The sequence below is a fragment of the Limanda limanda genome, chromosome 14 (genome assembly GCF_963576545.1).
Source record: "Limanda limanda chromosome 14, fLimLim1.1, whole genome shotgun sequence".
Taxonomy (NCBI): Eukaryota; Metazoa; Chordata; class Actinopteri; order Pleuronectiformes; family Pleuronectidae; genus Limanda; species Limanda limanda.
In genome coordinates, this window is record NC_083649.1 from 16,325,835 (window position 1) to 16,343,204 (window position 17,370).

At 38.8% G+C, this 17,370-nt stretch overlaps 1 protein-coding gene across 1 annotated transcript; it reads right to left on the reverse strand.

The window, feature by feature from the left end:
* Window positions 1-4,763: 4,763 nt before the first annotated feature.
* LOC133019215 (histone acetyltransferase KAT5) lies at window positions 4,764-13,593 on the reverse strand. The gene is made up of 16 exons (XM_061085611.1): window positions 13,564-13,593; window positions 13,416-13,482; window positions 12,306-12,374; window positions 12,027-12,163; window positions 11,297-11,365; window positions 11,029-11,211; window positions 10,335-10,505; window positions 10,169-10,243; window positions 9,518-9,580; window positions 8,959-9,207; window positions 8,173-8,262; window positions 7,948-8,088; window positions 7,763-7,856; window positions 7,493-7,652; window positions 7,295-7,376; window positions 4,764-6,439 (listed from the first exon to the last, which is right to left on the reverse strand). Exons 1-16 carry the CDS (start codon window positions 13,591-13,593, stop codon window positions 6,305-6,307), a joined length of 1,815 nt encoding a protein of 604 aa, XP_060941594.1. The 3' UTR covers window positions 4,764-6,304.
* Window positions 13,594-17,370: the final 3,777 nt, after the last annotated feature.

The window sequence follows — 17,370 nt, forward strand, 5'->3', positions numbered from 1 at the left end:
CCACTGCAGCGGCGCAGCCAAGTGTCCGGCACCATCCCCCTAATTACTGGCTGGAGGCTCGTCCTGGCTGTACCATATGGCCGTGTGTGTGTGTGGGTGTGTGTGTGTGTCTGAGTGTGTGTGTGTATCACCAGGTCAGAGACTCTGGTCTGGGGTTGGGGGAGGAGGAGGAGTAGGAGGACAAGCCTGTGTTGCTGGTGATGTGTGTCTTGGAGAGATAAGAAAATATAAGAGCACAGGCACTGGTTGATAGTAGTGAAACAGTTTTCTTTTAAAACAAACCTCCCTCAGAGCGTGTTCATCACGGAGTTTGTGACTTCCAGGGTTCAGCGTTGTTTTAAAGAAAGGAGAGGACAAAGAGAAGCCACTACAAATAACCAGTTCATTATAAGATCACATTTTAAACATTCAGACCAGGAGAGATGTCACCTACATTTCCCTGAAAACCTAACACCAATACTCCTTGGTACTCTTTAAATACTGGAGGATGTAAAGTTATATATGTGTAATATTATTTCAATGTAGAAAAAAGGCCATATCATTTACCAAGCTAGAAAAGCACTCACTAGAGTGTGTACCTGCGCCAGGGCCTAACAGATCCCTTAAATTCAATCAAACTGCACCAGATTACAGAAATCTGATTCCTAAACGTTTCTAATCAAAAACACCCTCACAATGTTATAGAGAGTAAAAAATATTTTCTGGGTTCTACCCTGACCCATACCACATTCTTTTACACAGTTTCGGGGTAAATCAGTTAAGTTGTTTTTGCGTAATCTTGCTTCAAAACAAACCAAGGAACAGGGCAGAAAACTGAACCTCCTTGAAGAAGGTCATGACCTCTGATGTAAACAACAGCTTGAAAGTTTAGACCATCACAAATCAACCAGAAATCTCACTAGAGGTCATTTAGGAAAAGGCCTCACTACGATCAGTGCTACAGTGACACCTTGTGGACATGTCCCGCTGCGGTCACGTTTGCAGCTCTGCAGAGAAACATGGTTGACATTTTAAAGTTTCATCCTGTTTGCTACTTGAAACAATGACAGACAATGAACTCTCCTCCAGCATCAGCACAATTATGTATACAAGCAAAAATGCTAAAGTGCATTAAAATCATCATTCTTAACTGTGTGAAGAACAGATATTTCCATCACCCAATGATCTTGATTATCTACTATTATCTGACTGTTAACACTGATTCTCTTTTATTGTTTTAGCTGATTGTTTTTTCTCTTGCACACACTGTGTCATGTTTAAACTGCTTGATCTTGTCATTACTATGTGATCTGTCAAATATAGAAGACAGAGAAAAAGTAGGAAATCATCACTTAAAGAGGCCTAAACACAAGGATATTCTGAATGATTAGTAATTGAATTGTACAATTTTGATCACTTTTCTCTTAATTGATTTATCAATGGATTATTTTGGCTCTAGTCTATATATATATTATATTTTCTGTGTAATTCTTTGACAGCACATGGTGCCAGAATTAATCAATATTTATTCTCAGAGGTCCAGATGTTGCAGAAACAGCCAAACAGTGAGGAGGAGGAGGAGGAGGAGGAGGAGGAGGAGGAGGAGGAGGAGGAGGAGGAGGAGGAGGAGGAGGAGGAGGAGGAGGAGGAGGAGGAGGAGGAGGAGGAGGAGGAGGAGGAGGAGGAGGATGTTAGATGAGTGTGAAATTCCTCTCTCTCTCCTCATGGGGACTGGTGTAGCTCTGCCAGGTGCAGTAGGAACATGTGTGTGATGAGATGTCAAGTACAGAGGCTGAGGAATCAAACGTGATTCACACCCATTTAACAGCATCAATCCAAATAGGAGCAGATGCAGCAGAACCTGTATTAGAGTCAGGGCCGGCCCTGGTAATGTTGGCACCCTAGGCGAGATTTCAAATTGGCGCCCCCCAACATACACACGCAAACTCTCATGCATCCACAATAACTTTTGGACTGTATGCAGATGCACACACAGGAAGACAAAATTTTAAGCTATAAAAAACAATACAAATATATAACAAAAAATATAGAGAGTCTGAAATCAGCTGTACTGATCGGGGTGATTCTTACCTCTATACTGTTCTTTCTTCTCCTCCTCTACTTTGCAGTGCTTTCTGAATTGTGCACCTGATAATTTAATATTTTTTTGATTCATCTTTGACTCTAACCACAGTCTGTCACCGCAGCGTGTCTGTTCACACAGGGAGCCCATCCAGGAGGAGGTTTTAGATGCTGGCTTGCCTTTCCACGGAGCCACGGATGGTGACATCAGCAAATGTCCCTACTATGCTGCCAAAATGAGTATGTTTTTATCCTTCTATTTGCATGCATCATGCTGCTATGAGGAACTGTTGTGAGGTTGTTGTTGTCAAGGTTTGTTTTTCTCTTTTTGTGAATCCAGCAGCGTCGAGTGGAACGGCACATGCCAGTCAACTCACCATGGCCGACCTTCGACACCCAACGGGACAGGTTCTGTTTGCGACTTGGATTGCTGCTCTGACTGGATTCGCTGCATGGTATCTGATGTGATCCCGCCTCCAGCCTGTCATTTTGCTGCTGAGAGAGGGAGAGAGGGAGAGGGAGGAGAAACATTGAAGGAAGGCGAATAAGGAGATTGAAACCATTTCAAAGTTTAAAACAAACATTCTTTAGGGGTCCAAGCTAATTCAATAATGCAGTTAAAAACTGTAACTGGCTATACAGCTGACAAAGATGCACCTATATACAATACACTGCTACACAAGTACAGTCCTTTTTTTTAAATCCATTCTCACATTTCGTAATTCGTACTTGGCCTCCAGAAAGTTGGTACAAGTGATAGGAATCCGAAGCTGTTATTCAAGACATAGCACACCTACACTTTGACAAGTGCATGTTTTATTAAAACTATTTCAGATAATTGAATGTCTACTGATGCATGTTGAAATGATTTAATTCTTTGCTTTGGGTTTTTAAGCTATATTATGATTAAGGTGTAAACAGAGAAGTTTGAGAAGGAAATTTTCTTCTTCTAATATAATGGTTTATCTAAATTCTTCTAATAGACCTGTAGTTTATCTACTTGACGGTTACTTATGTTCGAGGTAGGTCTCTTAAAATCTCATTTGTTTTGAATACACAAGTATCCACCATCGCTACAACTGGGTACCCATCATCCATATGACTTTTCTCATGTTAGTACAAAATTATAATAATACAAAATTAATTACACTGCATGTGTGTGTGCTTGTGCGCAATGGGCTTCTGAGCAGGATGTGCGCGCGCAGTTTTTTTTTTTTTTAATTTAGTTTAAAAAAAAAAAATTATATTTAATTTGAAATGGTTAAGGTTCATTTTTGTTTTTTTAAATTTACATATTATTAGATATTGTGCAATGAATAGGTGGTTGAAGTCCTGCCAACACGACAGCCTGCCAAACTTACCCATGAGTTCGCGCTTCCCGGTTCTTCCCGGCATTATGCTGCCGGTGCGAACATGGGCGAGGAAATGAGGCGGACCGCTTTTCGCGGCGCTTCTACCTCCGGTGCGTCCTGGGGTTAGAGGATGATGGTGTGACGTTAATATATTGTTTTACATTGCATGTGTCACGTCATGATAATTCAGTCTCTTGTGCCGCCCTCTTGGCATTTTGCACCATAGGCAACCGCCTATGTCGTCTGTACCAGGAGCCGCCCCTGATCAGAGTCTTTGTCCACCTGGCTCTGTCCTGCAGCTTCTCCTCCTCAGTCCTAATGCAACTTCACAAAAAGAAGGAGAATTCACGCTGCTGCCGCCTGGTGGACACACTGTATATAGACACAGTGAAATGAGAAATCGTGTATTTAGGATTGGACACATTTTTTTTAAAGATAAAAATGCATGTTTCTCTATTTGTTAAAATTGACACTGATGAATTCAAGTCTTCTCATTTTAAATACCAAGAAGCTTATTTTCCAGGTTGTATTTCGTGCATTAGTTTTTTCTCCCAAAGGCTGGTCACAGTTAAATAAATACACAAAATGAAAAAATACATTTGATGCTACAGAGCAAAAGCTAGTAATATGCTGGCTATAGCACTGATATTTTATGTAGTGTGTAATTTTTTGTACTAACTAGAAGTAGCACTTGTAACTTCACTGTATTGTGTACAATACAATTACAAAGGATTTATATTCTATGCGAGTCTGGTCTTTTTAGGGCCCGAGCACTGACAGGCACTGACAGACAGTGAGGCCCAATTGAAATTGTAAGGATTATTATTTGTAATTTGCAGAAAATTAGAAAGTGGTGAAAATGTACGTATTCTGGAGGAATTTTCAATGGGCGTGGCAAAATGGCTCAACGGTGCCCCCCGGAACATGTTCACATTCACCAATCTTCACAAAGATCGATACACATATGTATCATGACCAGACAAACAAAAAAGTGGGTGCAATTGGAAAAACACAACAGGAAGCATGCTATTTTGCATTGTGGCCATATTACACATTTTTACTTTGAAGTATTTGTACCAGATCAACTTCAAATTGAGTTGAGTGTCATCATTTAACTTGTACCTCTTCAAATTTGAAATTAGCAGTTATACAATGCTACAGCAATCTGCAGGTACCAATACTTACCAGTGTTTTAACTTCACTACACTTTGTAAATGTTAGTGACGTTCATCAAGCTTCGCTGGCTATTAAACGTAGTTCTCAGAACTCTGTGCCGATTAAATGAATACAGTATGCTGAGGTGGGAAATGTACACTTTTAAAATCAAATATTAAAGACACTTTACAGGGGTTTTTACAATGTTTTTTTTATCAATTCAACAAGCTTTTCAAATCAAAGGTTCAAATCATATTCCCAACTGTGTTTCACATAAAGATATGCTAAATTATTTCACATGTAAACATAAAAACACAAACTTGAAAGTAAGATATCACTTTAAGGTCTTGTCCTGTTAATATTGTGAGGCCTGTTAGATTACATCAAGTAAAAAAGAAAGACAACTGTACACAAAATTTACATTCCTCTAACAGATCAACATGGCTTCTGTCTTCTAAAGGTTTTTTAATAATGAGGTTCAGTATGTACAGTAACAAGCAACATGTTTAACTTATGGATTTGTCTCATTGCACATTGAGTACAGATGATCGCAACAGGGGATGAACAGGAAAAACTAACTATTCACCTGAATGGTCACAAACAAAAATCATATACGCTTCCAACAATTTAAAATACATGGAAATGAAAAGCAGAGCTTCTATTGTAAAAGATAAACATGAACTGACGATTAACAACATTAAAACATTGGATCTTATGTCTAGTTTTAAATATTTGTCTGTTTCCAAATAGTTCTGAATATATATTTGTATATATAGAGATACGTATAGCAATAATCCCCTTTGATTTTGACACAATGACCCAGAAGCCTTTAGCAGCATATTTCTATTCCCCTTCAGGCAACGTCGCCAGGGGAACTACAATAAACAGATGAGCACTGTGTGCCATGAGGAGCTTGACTGGGCAGAACTTTACTCTGAAAACAGAAGTGGAGTCTGGACCTTGTACTTTCTTTCCTGTAACGCAATCCCAATACTGATCACACTGAGTCATTGATATAAATATATATAAATACAACCAGTCCTATCATCAGTGGGTATTGTTTTCAATCACTATTATTACTACTCAAACCTTTGTACACAGGAAGAGGTTCTGATGTCTGCGCACCAGAAAAATACCTATGTAGAAAGTGATGACTAAGGTTTGGACTGTGAGTTATGGCATTGATTAATGAGTGTTATCATAATGAACTAAGTTTTCTAAGTATGACTGGTATAAAAAAAGGGATTATTCTGGTTTAGGTCAAACAGGGAATCTTGAAAACTTTCTGAGATATATAAATATTTCTGATGACTTTTTAATTCTACTTCCACAACTTTGTTGCTGATACAAAGAATGTAGTCAAAAAGACACGTTCAGGTTTGTGACGTCCAAAACAGGAAAATAAAACTGTCCTTGGTGCATTCATGAAAAGGAAATCTCCTTTTCATTAGGTGGTCTGTATGTTTTGCCATATTAACCATTAATTTACACTATATTTTTTGTGCAGTCACCGTCTCTCTGCTGTCCGCGGGTTTGACAGTTTATTTTATCCTCACAATATACAATGAATATTCACAATAAAAGCATCTGCTTCTCAAGTCACAGTTTATGTTCATTGTCTGGGTCTGATTGAGGTTCTTGATGAGGAGAAAAAAAAAACTTGATCTGATCCATCATTTGTTTTAAGTCTGTAATCTGAAAGTCTGGGATGGTTTTCTGTGAACCAGGCGCGGGCTCTACCACTTGCCCCTCTTGCTCCAGTCCTTAGGTGTGAAGTGAAGACATTTTGGATCAATGCGTAAGTGTCTCTTCTGCATCGCTCTCTCATGCCCCTCCACTATGTCCTCTGAGAGAGTCAGGATGTACTGTCCCTGGAGTCAGAAGACAAGACAAAGTCAGTTCATACTCTCCACAGCAAATTGAATATAATTTCAAATAATTTAAGTTACGCATTAAATCAAACAACGATGTTCCTTTTCACTGGATTTTCTAAATATATTCACTTTGAAAACATTCTTGATCTTACAATTCAGAACATGTCCTAGTGATTTCTTTCCACCAGTTTGATCACACTGAGATTATTCTAATAAAGGATCATATTTTTTTGTAGTGCATTTGAGATAACTATAGCAGAATAGGATTTTTTATATATATATATATATATATATAAATAATCATGAAAGTACTCTGCAGACTCCATACACTTATTTTTCTTTCAATTGCTGCCAAGTGCGTTTTGTCTATGGCAGATCAATAAGTTCACAAATAAAAATTACTGAATAATAAATTGAGACACTTCACCACTTCATCATCCATTAGGGAAATGCAAGCCTGGTGAATTAAGAGTGAGTGTGATCATGTATTAAAAACAAACAAATCTGCAGTTCCCATCGTGATGTTAGGAAACTCAAGGTTTAGACTTGAAAAACATTTCCTGGAAAATGCCAGTTACTAACTTCTGCTGTTTTTCTATTTACATTTTTGTTACTCTTTAGTAGGACTGCACAATATTAGGAAAACATGCGATATGCGATAACGCTGTGTAATATCACAAAGACGATATGATTTGCGATAAACAAACATAAACAGTCCCTGGCTACAGAGGCAGAGACCACGGCAGCTTTTTGGCCGGGAGAAGGTGCACAACCCGACCGCAGCGCCACAGTGTATTTTGCGATACGTCCATCAGAACATCAATTTCTTAACACAGAGCATGGGTCTCTCACCTTGTAGTAGTTGATAAGGTTGAGGTACTGAAGTGTGGAAATGACGTCTTCTTTCTTTACACTCGTGATCTCACTGATCTCACTGAGAAAACAACAAGGAAGGGTCAAATGAGAGAAGGGAAAACTATCAATTTCTTTACCTGAAAGGTTTGTTAAGAGGTGAATTTAAGTTGAGATAAAATGGCAGCAGTCACATACTTGATGGTAATCTGCGGCCTTTCCCCATTGTCGGGTTTAAGGTCCATGAGAATTTCCAAGATGGTCTGTGACCAGTAGGAACGATAGGACAAAAGACCAAGGTCAGAAAGTGGCTTCTCTGGTGTTCCCGTCTTCCCTTCGACCTTGGACAGCTCATAACCTGACAAACACAGTGAGCAGATAATCAGCACAGGTGAGGCCAACACAGATATGACCAAAACAAAATACTACTACTATTTCCTCAGCCACTGTTTTTGTTACTACACTTACTGAATTCAATAAGCAGTTTGCCATAGCCCCTCCGCTGGTAGGGAGGCAAGGTCAGGATGCAGGCGACGTTATAATCTTCAGTTGACTCTTTTTCCTGCACACAGTAAATACAAATTATGTTTAGATTTGGAAACCCCTGAAATAAAAAAAAGGTTCTTTCAAAATCGTCTGCATGATTTATGTACCTTAGAGAAGTATCCCACTATGTGGAAGCCTTTGGAGTCATACTCCGTCATTACATAGAAGAGGAAGGGGTCCGTGTCATAATACAAGGTTTTGTGATCCAGGAAACATTTAGCCAGTAAACACAGATTCTGGGAATACATCTGAAAAATAAAGGCACATATTAATGATAAACGTAATAAATGTTTTTCAAATGTTGAGGAAAGACAAAGATATTAGTCACTTACTTTGTTTTTCCTGCCGTCAATCTCAAAGAATGAGATGGTGCCTTTGCGGTAGATCTCGTTGCCCGGGGGATGTCTCAGGTTACATTTTGTCTGTAAAGATGAGAGAGGAAGAGAGGATGAGAGCAATGCCCACAATCTCAAAAGTCTTGTTCACATTACATGATTTACAGCCCGATTTGCCCGTCTCCAATGTGTTTTGGAAGTCACAGACAAAAGCCCTGATCTGCACTCGATTGGCAGTCAATTTCTGTCGATGCAATTACAAAGGTCACAGATAGATTTCCAACCTGATGGTCGGAGTGGGCTGCAACAGCAGCAAAAAAGAGCAACAGACAATGATGAGGTGCTCCCTTTTTACACTGCACATGTCTGTAATCTGGGAAATCAAGCAATTACTATGTGTGCTTGGGACAGTAACACTAACTCGGCACAGCTTATATGACCTGCATCGAGGTTGGGTTTGGTCCAAAAAAAACATTTGCCTGTCGGGCTTGGACCGTTGTCTCTTGGTTTTGGTTCAGGTCAAGCAGAAAAACCTGCGCTGCCTCTATTCTATAAAACCAATATCCACGTATATTGAGAGTTTCATATCTTCTCCAGACTCCAACGTATCATGACAGAGAAGGACAGGAGGATCAGTCAGATGCACTCTGTCTTTTTCGTAATTGAACATAGTTTGGAGACCTCTCCTGGTGATAGCTGTGTAGTGTTTGACACCCTGACCCCTGTGGTGTGTAAAAATCTGCTTAAGCCGCCAGAGGCAAAGAACAAACGGACAATTCTTACCAAATGCCTCTGTAGACACTTGAGGCTTTTGAGATACTTGAGGCAGAATTCACAGAGGTAGAGGATGGGCAAGGCGGTGAGTTCCTGGGGGTATGGTGAGAAGTACCAGGGTTTCAGTCGGTGACGTCCTAGCTCTATACACTCAATGTTTTTCATCCGGGTCACAATGTCATCGTGGCTGCGGTCAGACACCAGACTCCCTGTCATGCGGGGTGCAGATGGGATGCCATCCGAACTGTCCTGGGAATCCTGGCATTAAACAATGTGGACATTATAAACATTAGACCCTCCTGTTGCAGCTATTTCTTTAATAGCAAAAAACTGTGTAAAAACAATAAAGCTGCTCAATCAAATGAGCAGATGCTTTTAATATATTTATTTTGTCAGAATTTGATTTCTTGTAGCAACACGTATATTCACAGTGGTTGAACTTGTTACTAAAAGGACTAAACTCAGGTCGGAGGTAATTTTCCCCTCAGGTTTAATGGACCCACTAAGGCACAGCTGAATTTGGACAGCAACACACAATCAACAGGCAATAATAGGAAATTAAACAGACCTCTGGTGGCGGTAGAAAGACGCTGGCACATTGAGGGTTGTTATACTGCAAAACCTTTATCATCTAGGTAGGGAAAAGACAAAAACACAGGCTTTATGAAACTAAAGAGGGGAATAAAACGATTCTTATTTACACTAAACAGTTTGGTTAGGGGGACAGATTGAAAGCAATAATGGACTTCAGTGTAACATTGTAGTTTTAGTACATTTCAGGGTGGGTTCATCAGTAGCCGACCAGCAATTCTGACAATGATAGAAATTATTTCAAGTGGGTTTAACAGACTGTTTAGTTCACTAATATGACAACCCCACTGGCCACAGTCATCAGAGATGATAGCAGATATATTAGCTGCAGCAACTTTCTTATTACATACAACGTGTGACAGAAGCTTGATGGAGTGATAGAAACTCTAATCTGCTAGGTTTTTTTCAGGATGGGTCACTGCTATTTATGAATTAAAATAGGCTAAAATATTATCCGCTCTCCTGATGGATTATGCAGCCAACATCATACATTTCTTCAAAGATCAAAGATCATAAACATTCTGAAATACAAATTGCAAAATGCTTAAATTTAAGATGAATTATAATATGTAACAAAAATAATGCAGAGACTGACATTTTTGAAATGAGAAAATAATTAGCCTCATACCTCATCAGCTCCCCCACAATTAGCTTTCCTTTTCCTTCCGGACGGAGGGGGGATGAGCCGTCGGGCAGTGCCGTTCTATCGTTGAGAAGAATTGAAAAGTTACAGATCAGCCTGTAATAAAACCCTTCCGCTCAAACAATTAAGAGCCCAAGAAGATGTTATGTACCGTTGTGAGCGAGGCGAGCTGGTCATGGTCTTCGCGGGACTTGAAGGTGTTGGTCTCCCGCACAGCAGGAAAAACAGATGCCTGAGTGGCTTCAGCTGAGCTTGGCAGGGAGGGGACCGGGGGGGCAGGGGGTACCTGAGTCACCATGGGGACAGGCTCGACTTTCCTTTTCTGCAGCAGACAAATGTTGTTAAGACACTTTGATTTAAATTCAGACAGAAAAAAATCATTATTGAATCAGAATTTTTGTTTGCAGATATTTTGGATTCCAGTCAGACGAGAGGCTTGTGGTTATGTTTTAAAGTATCACAAATGTAATAATTACATTTTGGGGGCTCCAGTTCTAGTTCATAGAGGGGTGTCATCTAAATGTTACTTAAAATCTGTTCATTGATAAAGTCAGATTAAACTTCGTCCAATGTCTGCATGTAATCCTGGCATTAAACTGCAGTATGTTTGATGTAACTAAAAATATGTCTTCACAAAGAAGTTATCAATTTTCTATTCCCCCTCCTAAAATACCAACCGCATCAACCAATCTCCACTTTTTTTTGTTGTGTTATTTTATAAATTCTGTGAAAGTGCTTTTATATTATTTCTTTTTATGTCTGCATAAATGTAAAGCTCAGAAAAACAATACATTTTCAGTATGATTACACAAAAGATTGCAACAAAGAAAAAACATGCCAGCTACCTTGAAAGATCTGAAGCTGACATTTGGCTTTACGAGTCCAGTGCGTACACCAGACAAACACTTGGATACATTGTGTTTTAAATCACTTCCGGATTTGATCTGCACGAGTGGATCATCCTCTTCCTTTATTGTGTCATGGTTGTTTGTCTCTGGAGTTCCGTGCAGTTCGGCATGACTTGACAGCTGTATGATCAAACAAGATGTATGTTAAACACCAGGCTTAAACCAGGTCTCAGTCATTTCTGGAATGGGTAAATTCAAGTTGTACCGGTGTGGGAAGAGTTTTGCCTCTGGAAGGGGCTGTGGCAGATTGAGCGTTGAGATCTAGACTCTTCCTCTGAATTAAAAAGAAAGGAAGAGAAGGACGGGGGTTAACTCACAGTCATGTTACCAGAGGGTTTTCTAATGTATACATAATTATTAGTCACTGTAAACATAAACAGATCATTTAACAGTTTCTGTGGCAGTTGTTTGAATCAAAGGTAGATCTGAAGAATAAGTAAAACAGAAATAGGAATCTTAAACAAAAATCTGTTACTTAAGTATGAAGACTTCTCTATAGGCTGCACTACCGAGGGATTTTTTTGTACATAAAGGGTCAAGGGTGTCATGGGCAAAAAGCTTTGAACATATAAAGGCTCGGAAACAACTCATAATTGTGGGTAGCTTTCAACATTATATTCAAGCAGCATGTAAGTCATTAGCAGGGCGACCATAAGATTGGTGGCTGATATCTTGTAGTATGTTTCATTTTTTCTACCACACAAACAAAACAATGAGGAAATTTTGTTATAAAAGTTCTGATAACAATTATTCTCATTAACCAGTGTTACGATGCTTCTATTAAATACTACTGCTTACAAATATTAATATACAGCAATATAGGTTAGTATAGGCACTTGGCAATATTCACAACAAAGTTTGAAATTACTGAGTTACTGCCAATATTTTGTGCTTTAAAATAAACGTTTTGTGGTGTATTTCTTATGCATGCTTACCACTTCTCTTTCTGGAGAACTGGGACGGGAGCCTGGAAGACCATTCTTAGTTGGAGTTTTAGCTTCTTTCTTAGGAAACTGAAGCTTCTTCATGTCCAGCCTGTCTGCTGTGACCCACTCATCCAGACGCTTGTTGACTTTTCACACAAGTCATTATACACAGACGAGAACACAATTACTGTGATGTCTTTGTGATGTGTAATACAGCCAACACAGCGATTATAATAGTTATACAGTTTAGTATAAACCAGGGAGCGACACAAATGCACAAATACTCACAGTCGATGTAGTGAACATAGAAGAGCTTCCTCGCAGACACTTCTTTAACACTTAGAATTTCTGCCAATGCTGTATGAAGAGAAGTTAATAACATTTTAGATGTAATATCTCACAACCAAGATAATGGGTTAAAAGCATCATGTATGGGTCACAAGTAATTGTAAAATGGCAGAGGGACAGAAAATAATAAAAAAAAAAAAAAAGGCAACTGACTGTTTTGGTGTGTTTCAATCATTTAATGAAAGACTGAAAACAAGCCATTTAAAGACTTATTTTTAAGCACTTGGAGGGTTTTGCCATTTTTCAGTCTCACAAATTTGTAAAGAATTATGAAAAGCATTAGCTAAATAAGATGATTATGGAGGAAATAAGAATTGAAATTATTTACCATCTTTATTCAATTATTTGATCTTTTCTGTAAGAGTAGATAATTATACATTTTTACACCCAATGTTTATATTATATAATTAAGTTCTAACACAGGACTATGTCGTTTTACATTACGGGTGGTGAGGAGTTAGTGCTTAAATTACAAGGGTCCCAACACTGTGCAAACCCCACAATGATGTGAGGTCACAAACTGTCAGTCTGTGCATGTGTATCGAAATGTAAGAATGGTCACGCTGCCACATAATATGTTTGTTGAAGTTTATCCATAAGATACGAGTAAGAGTCACTGAGCTGTCGACTAAGATCTTACTGTGGCTCTTACTTTTCTTTTCTTGCCAGAAACAAGTAGAGTCAACCACAACAACTTTGGCCTGAACTTGACATTTATAACTGAGCCAGACAGAATTCAAATAAACTCTTGTTTCACCTGAACAGGTGTATTTTACGTTTGTAAACAAAGGCCGGTTGTCACACAGATTTCACTCTATCTTTCGGAATAAAATGTATTATTTATGAAAACACCCACAGGATATGACTTGTTAACGACTCATTGGGTGTAGCAGTGTCTTGGTAAGCCATCAAATTAAAGTCATGACACCAGCATGGGTCCCTGTGAGTGTTTACGCTGCTCTGAACAGCGGAGCCCGTAACAACAGCTAAGGTTAGCCACATAGCATTACCATTAGCTTAGCACTGGGAAGAGAACCGGACAATACTTACGCCACTCGTCCTCGTGTTCCTGGTTCTTACGAAGAACGGGCAGGCGACAGCCCTCCACAATCTCCACCTGTGGGAAGACAACCAGTCAAACTCCACCAAAACAGTGTGAGAAACGTCTAAGATAAAATTGCATCTTTAGGAAACCTACCGACGATCCGCTGTCCGCCATTTTCGTCATCAGTGAGAGCAGCAGCAGCAGCAGCGGGGTGTTGTGGGAAAATGCCGGTCCACGTCAAAGACGAAACAAAAAGCAAGATAAACATCGAAGAGCCACCATGATGAGCGGAAGTGGAAAAACCAACCCGGAAAACGAGGCAATAATACCTACACTATCTGTTACTTAGCTGCTGTTTGCTTTGTGTATTAGTTATCTGATTAAGGCACAGCACTGACCGACAGTGAGGCCCTATTGAAATTGTAAGGATTATTCTTGTTATTCAGGCAAATTAATTGGCTATTTGAGGGCTTTAACATGCTTAAATTCGTACCAAAATTTGCAGAAAATTAGAAAGAGGTGACATTTTACATATTCTGGAGTAATTTTCAATGGACCATGTATCCTTTGATGCTGTGAACAAAGATTAAAGGAGTCTTTGATGTCTTGCAAAGGCGACGTCTCTTCTCTCTCAGAATTGGAACATTTCCTCAAACCGTGTAAACATTGAGGTACGGCGAAGGTTCATCCTTCGCCAAAGGAGACAATGTTGTCATAACTCCACTGTGCATTGTCCTATCACCACCAATCGCTGTCTCATGATCAGAGTCCAAGCCTGAACAGCACTAAGTGTCACTATTTTCTCAGTCATTTTTTTTTTCAGCCAAAACGCATGCAACAGTTCAAAATGCATGTGCTCGGGCCCGCCCACTGCTGCTTTGCAGTCCTAGAAATTTTAGAAATTGTATTTTATAGTTGGTACTTTCCAGGTTGAGCAATTCTGGTTTATTTTATGTATTCTTTTCAATGCCCTCAATTAATCAGTTTTAACTTGTAAAGAACCTTGTTTGGAAAGGTGCTTTATAAATAATATTATTATATAATTTATACATATTCAGACATTAATTTCTCTGTGTTTGTGTGTGTGTCACTTCAGCTGATCATCGACACACCCACCAGTCCCATCACCAGCGGGCTGCCGCTCTTCTTTGTAATCACAGTTAAACAGGTGAGACCATGGTTTTCAGTCTAATTTTACTTTATTGGCATTGACATTGAACTCAACACTGACGCACCTTATCACTTTTGCACACCTCCCTCACTTCCTCCTCTGTCTCTCTCTCAATGTTTGTGTGTGTCAGGGTTACGAGGACTGGTTGAGACACAAAGCAGACAATTCTGTCAACCAGTGTTTCGTCCTCGTTATTATTATTATTCAGGCAATGAATTGGCTTTTTGAGGGCTTTAACATGCTCAATTCTTACCAGAATTTGCAAAAAATTTAAAAGTCGTGAAAATTTATGTAATCTGGAGGAATTTTCAATAGCGTGGCAAAATGGCTCAACGGTGCCACCCGCAACCCCCGGAACTGTTCACATTGACCAATCTTCACAAAAATCGATACACATGTATAGATTGACCAGGCAAAAAAAAAAGTCTATAGGTGCAATTTGAAAAACGCAACAGGAAGCCTGCTATTCTGCATTTAGTTGCCATTTTGGCCATATTCCACACTTTTACCTTGAGGTACTTGTACTTTAGATTAATCTTTTTAATTATTGTATGTTCCAACTGGGTACCTGTGTGTGTACAACTTAAAGTACTATATTATGCAAAAACTATTATTCTTGCAAATGGCTTGTTGAAAACATTGTTGTTTCTCATGCAGAATTTGGTTGGAACTTGATAATTTCTCTGATTATAAGTGCACCTGAATGGGTTGAGGAGCCATAATGAAGTGTTGTCTTCTGTCTTTTAGGCAACTGGTGCTATACATTTCTTACCACCAGGGGTCAACGTTGTCTATAAATTAATCTTTCCTAAGGGGAACAGACTTCCCACATGTCTTCAACAGAAATATGTAGTTTATGTGTGAACTTTATATTATTTTTAAATAAAGATTACTTGTGTGGTTCATGTGGTTTCATAATAATAATAATATCTAAATATGTATATATATTATAGACAAAGTTTCACATTTACAAACTAATAGTGATCAAGTAAACTTTTATAATAATGAAGTTATATTCATTTATTTATACAGTGAGACTCATTTCATCACACTGATGTGTTTGACTCCTGTTGTCGACTTTTGGCATATTTAAATCTATAAAGAAACAAAACCAACACTGTGTTAATTGTTTAGAGCCATGAATCCTGTATCTATATTCAGAAAGACACACACACAGGTCGATGTTACTGTATTTGTTATATTTATTTACAAGATTTAAAATACTTATAATATTCATATCATTTACAACATTAATACCATTTACAATTGTATAATATGTACATGTATTCAAAAGGGGGACAGAAGCTTGTCTTCGTCCTCCTCATTCACTGTCTCCACTTCCTCTCAACACTCACCAGCTCGTTCTCCGTCTCACTCAGCTTGTCCAGGCAGGCGAGGTATGATTTGGTGGAAGCACGTCTCTTCTTTGTTTCTGTCTTCATCAGCTCGTTCTTATGTCTCACCTACTTCTCGAGCTTCATCCGTTCACTTTTCAGTCGGTGAACTTGGTCCTTTAGAGACTTGTTTTCATTGTAGACGGCCTCCATCTTTCTGCAGGTCAGTCCCTCAGTTGGAGTCTGAAAAAAAGACTTTTGCACTTGGCCTGACACTCAGAGAGCTCGGCCAAGCAGTCCATGCATAGGCTTTGCTGCAAGCACGCCGATTCTTGGTTTCTTTTTGTAAGAGATCATCTGTGTCTTTCAGCTGCTCCTGGAGCTGCCCCACCTGCTCTTTCAGAGACAAGCTCCTGTCTAAGAGCCTTAATCTCAGCCATGGCTTGGAGGAGTTCAGCTCTGAGGGTCGTCACAAGGTCTTGATGCTGCATGATTCACAATAGAGAGCAGATCTACTTATTGATGACGCTCAGAAGAAACTTGTGCTCAAGTTCAAACAATGGATGCACATGCAGTTTTCTCTCGTTTGCTAAGTTGTTTGTTGTTTTCTTGTCGGTTGATGGATTTCGAGGATTCGTTCTCTCAAGAAGCTTCTGCTCTCGTCAGGATCTTGACGGCAAATGATGTTTGTCTGCAGGTGACAAACAGTATTTGTAACATTGTAACTCTTAACTTTCTAAACCTTTTTCACTCCTGTAGTTGTCACAGTAACGTCTTCTTACAACTCCCTTTGATCTAGAGACAGCGAAGGAAAATATTCACATATTTTATTGATAAATTCAAACTAAATCCGTGTCTCGTGGTAAATATACATGATAAGTGAACAAAAATGTGTAATGCATGAAATGTTACATCTATAATCATCAAATCATTGGAATGGAAAATATTAAAAAAGTTTTCAGATTACTTAACATCCCTTGTGTTAGATATCCGATTGAAAATAAAGAAATATATATAGAGTAAATAATGTGAACTCGCAATTGTCAGTGTTTGAGCCAATCATCTCACTAATCAGGGGCAAAGGTTATAAATAATCTTTATTATAATCCTTGGAACAGCATTCATTACACAGAATTTGCATTTTTTCAGTTGAGAAACCATAAATTACAATGCAAATGTTAAACAAATTATATCTGACAAAAAATAAACAAAAAGAACATGTGTTAAACAGCCTTCCATTGCAATATTAACTTTTCAATCAGTTTTCTGTCAGGATCACCTGCATATTATTATTATTCACCATGCAATGAGTGCATCAAAATCCGGTGGCTTATTATGACGAGCAGGCGAAATAGTGGCTTGATGAATAAAAGCTTCAAAGAAACTGAATAGGCTTATCAGCTGCATCCAGCAGAAACACCTCCGTGATCACTCATTTACACAGGATTACTTTTT

Excerpts from the sequence above, each read along its gene's own strand:
- LOC133019215 (XM_061085611.1), bottom strand. The coding sequence starts at position 13,593 with ATGACGAAAATGGCGGACAGCGGATCGTCG. Across the intron at positions 11,212-11,296 it reads GCAAAACTCTTCCCACACCG|CTGTCAAGTCATGCCGAACT; the intron begins GTACAACTTGAA and ends TTGATCATACAG. Across the intron at positions 8,263-8,958 it reads AGTGTCTACAGAGGCATTTG|ACAAAATGTAACCTGAGACA; the intron begins GTAAGAATTGTC and ends TCATCTTTACAG.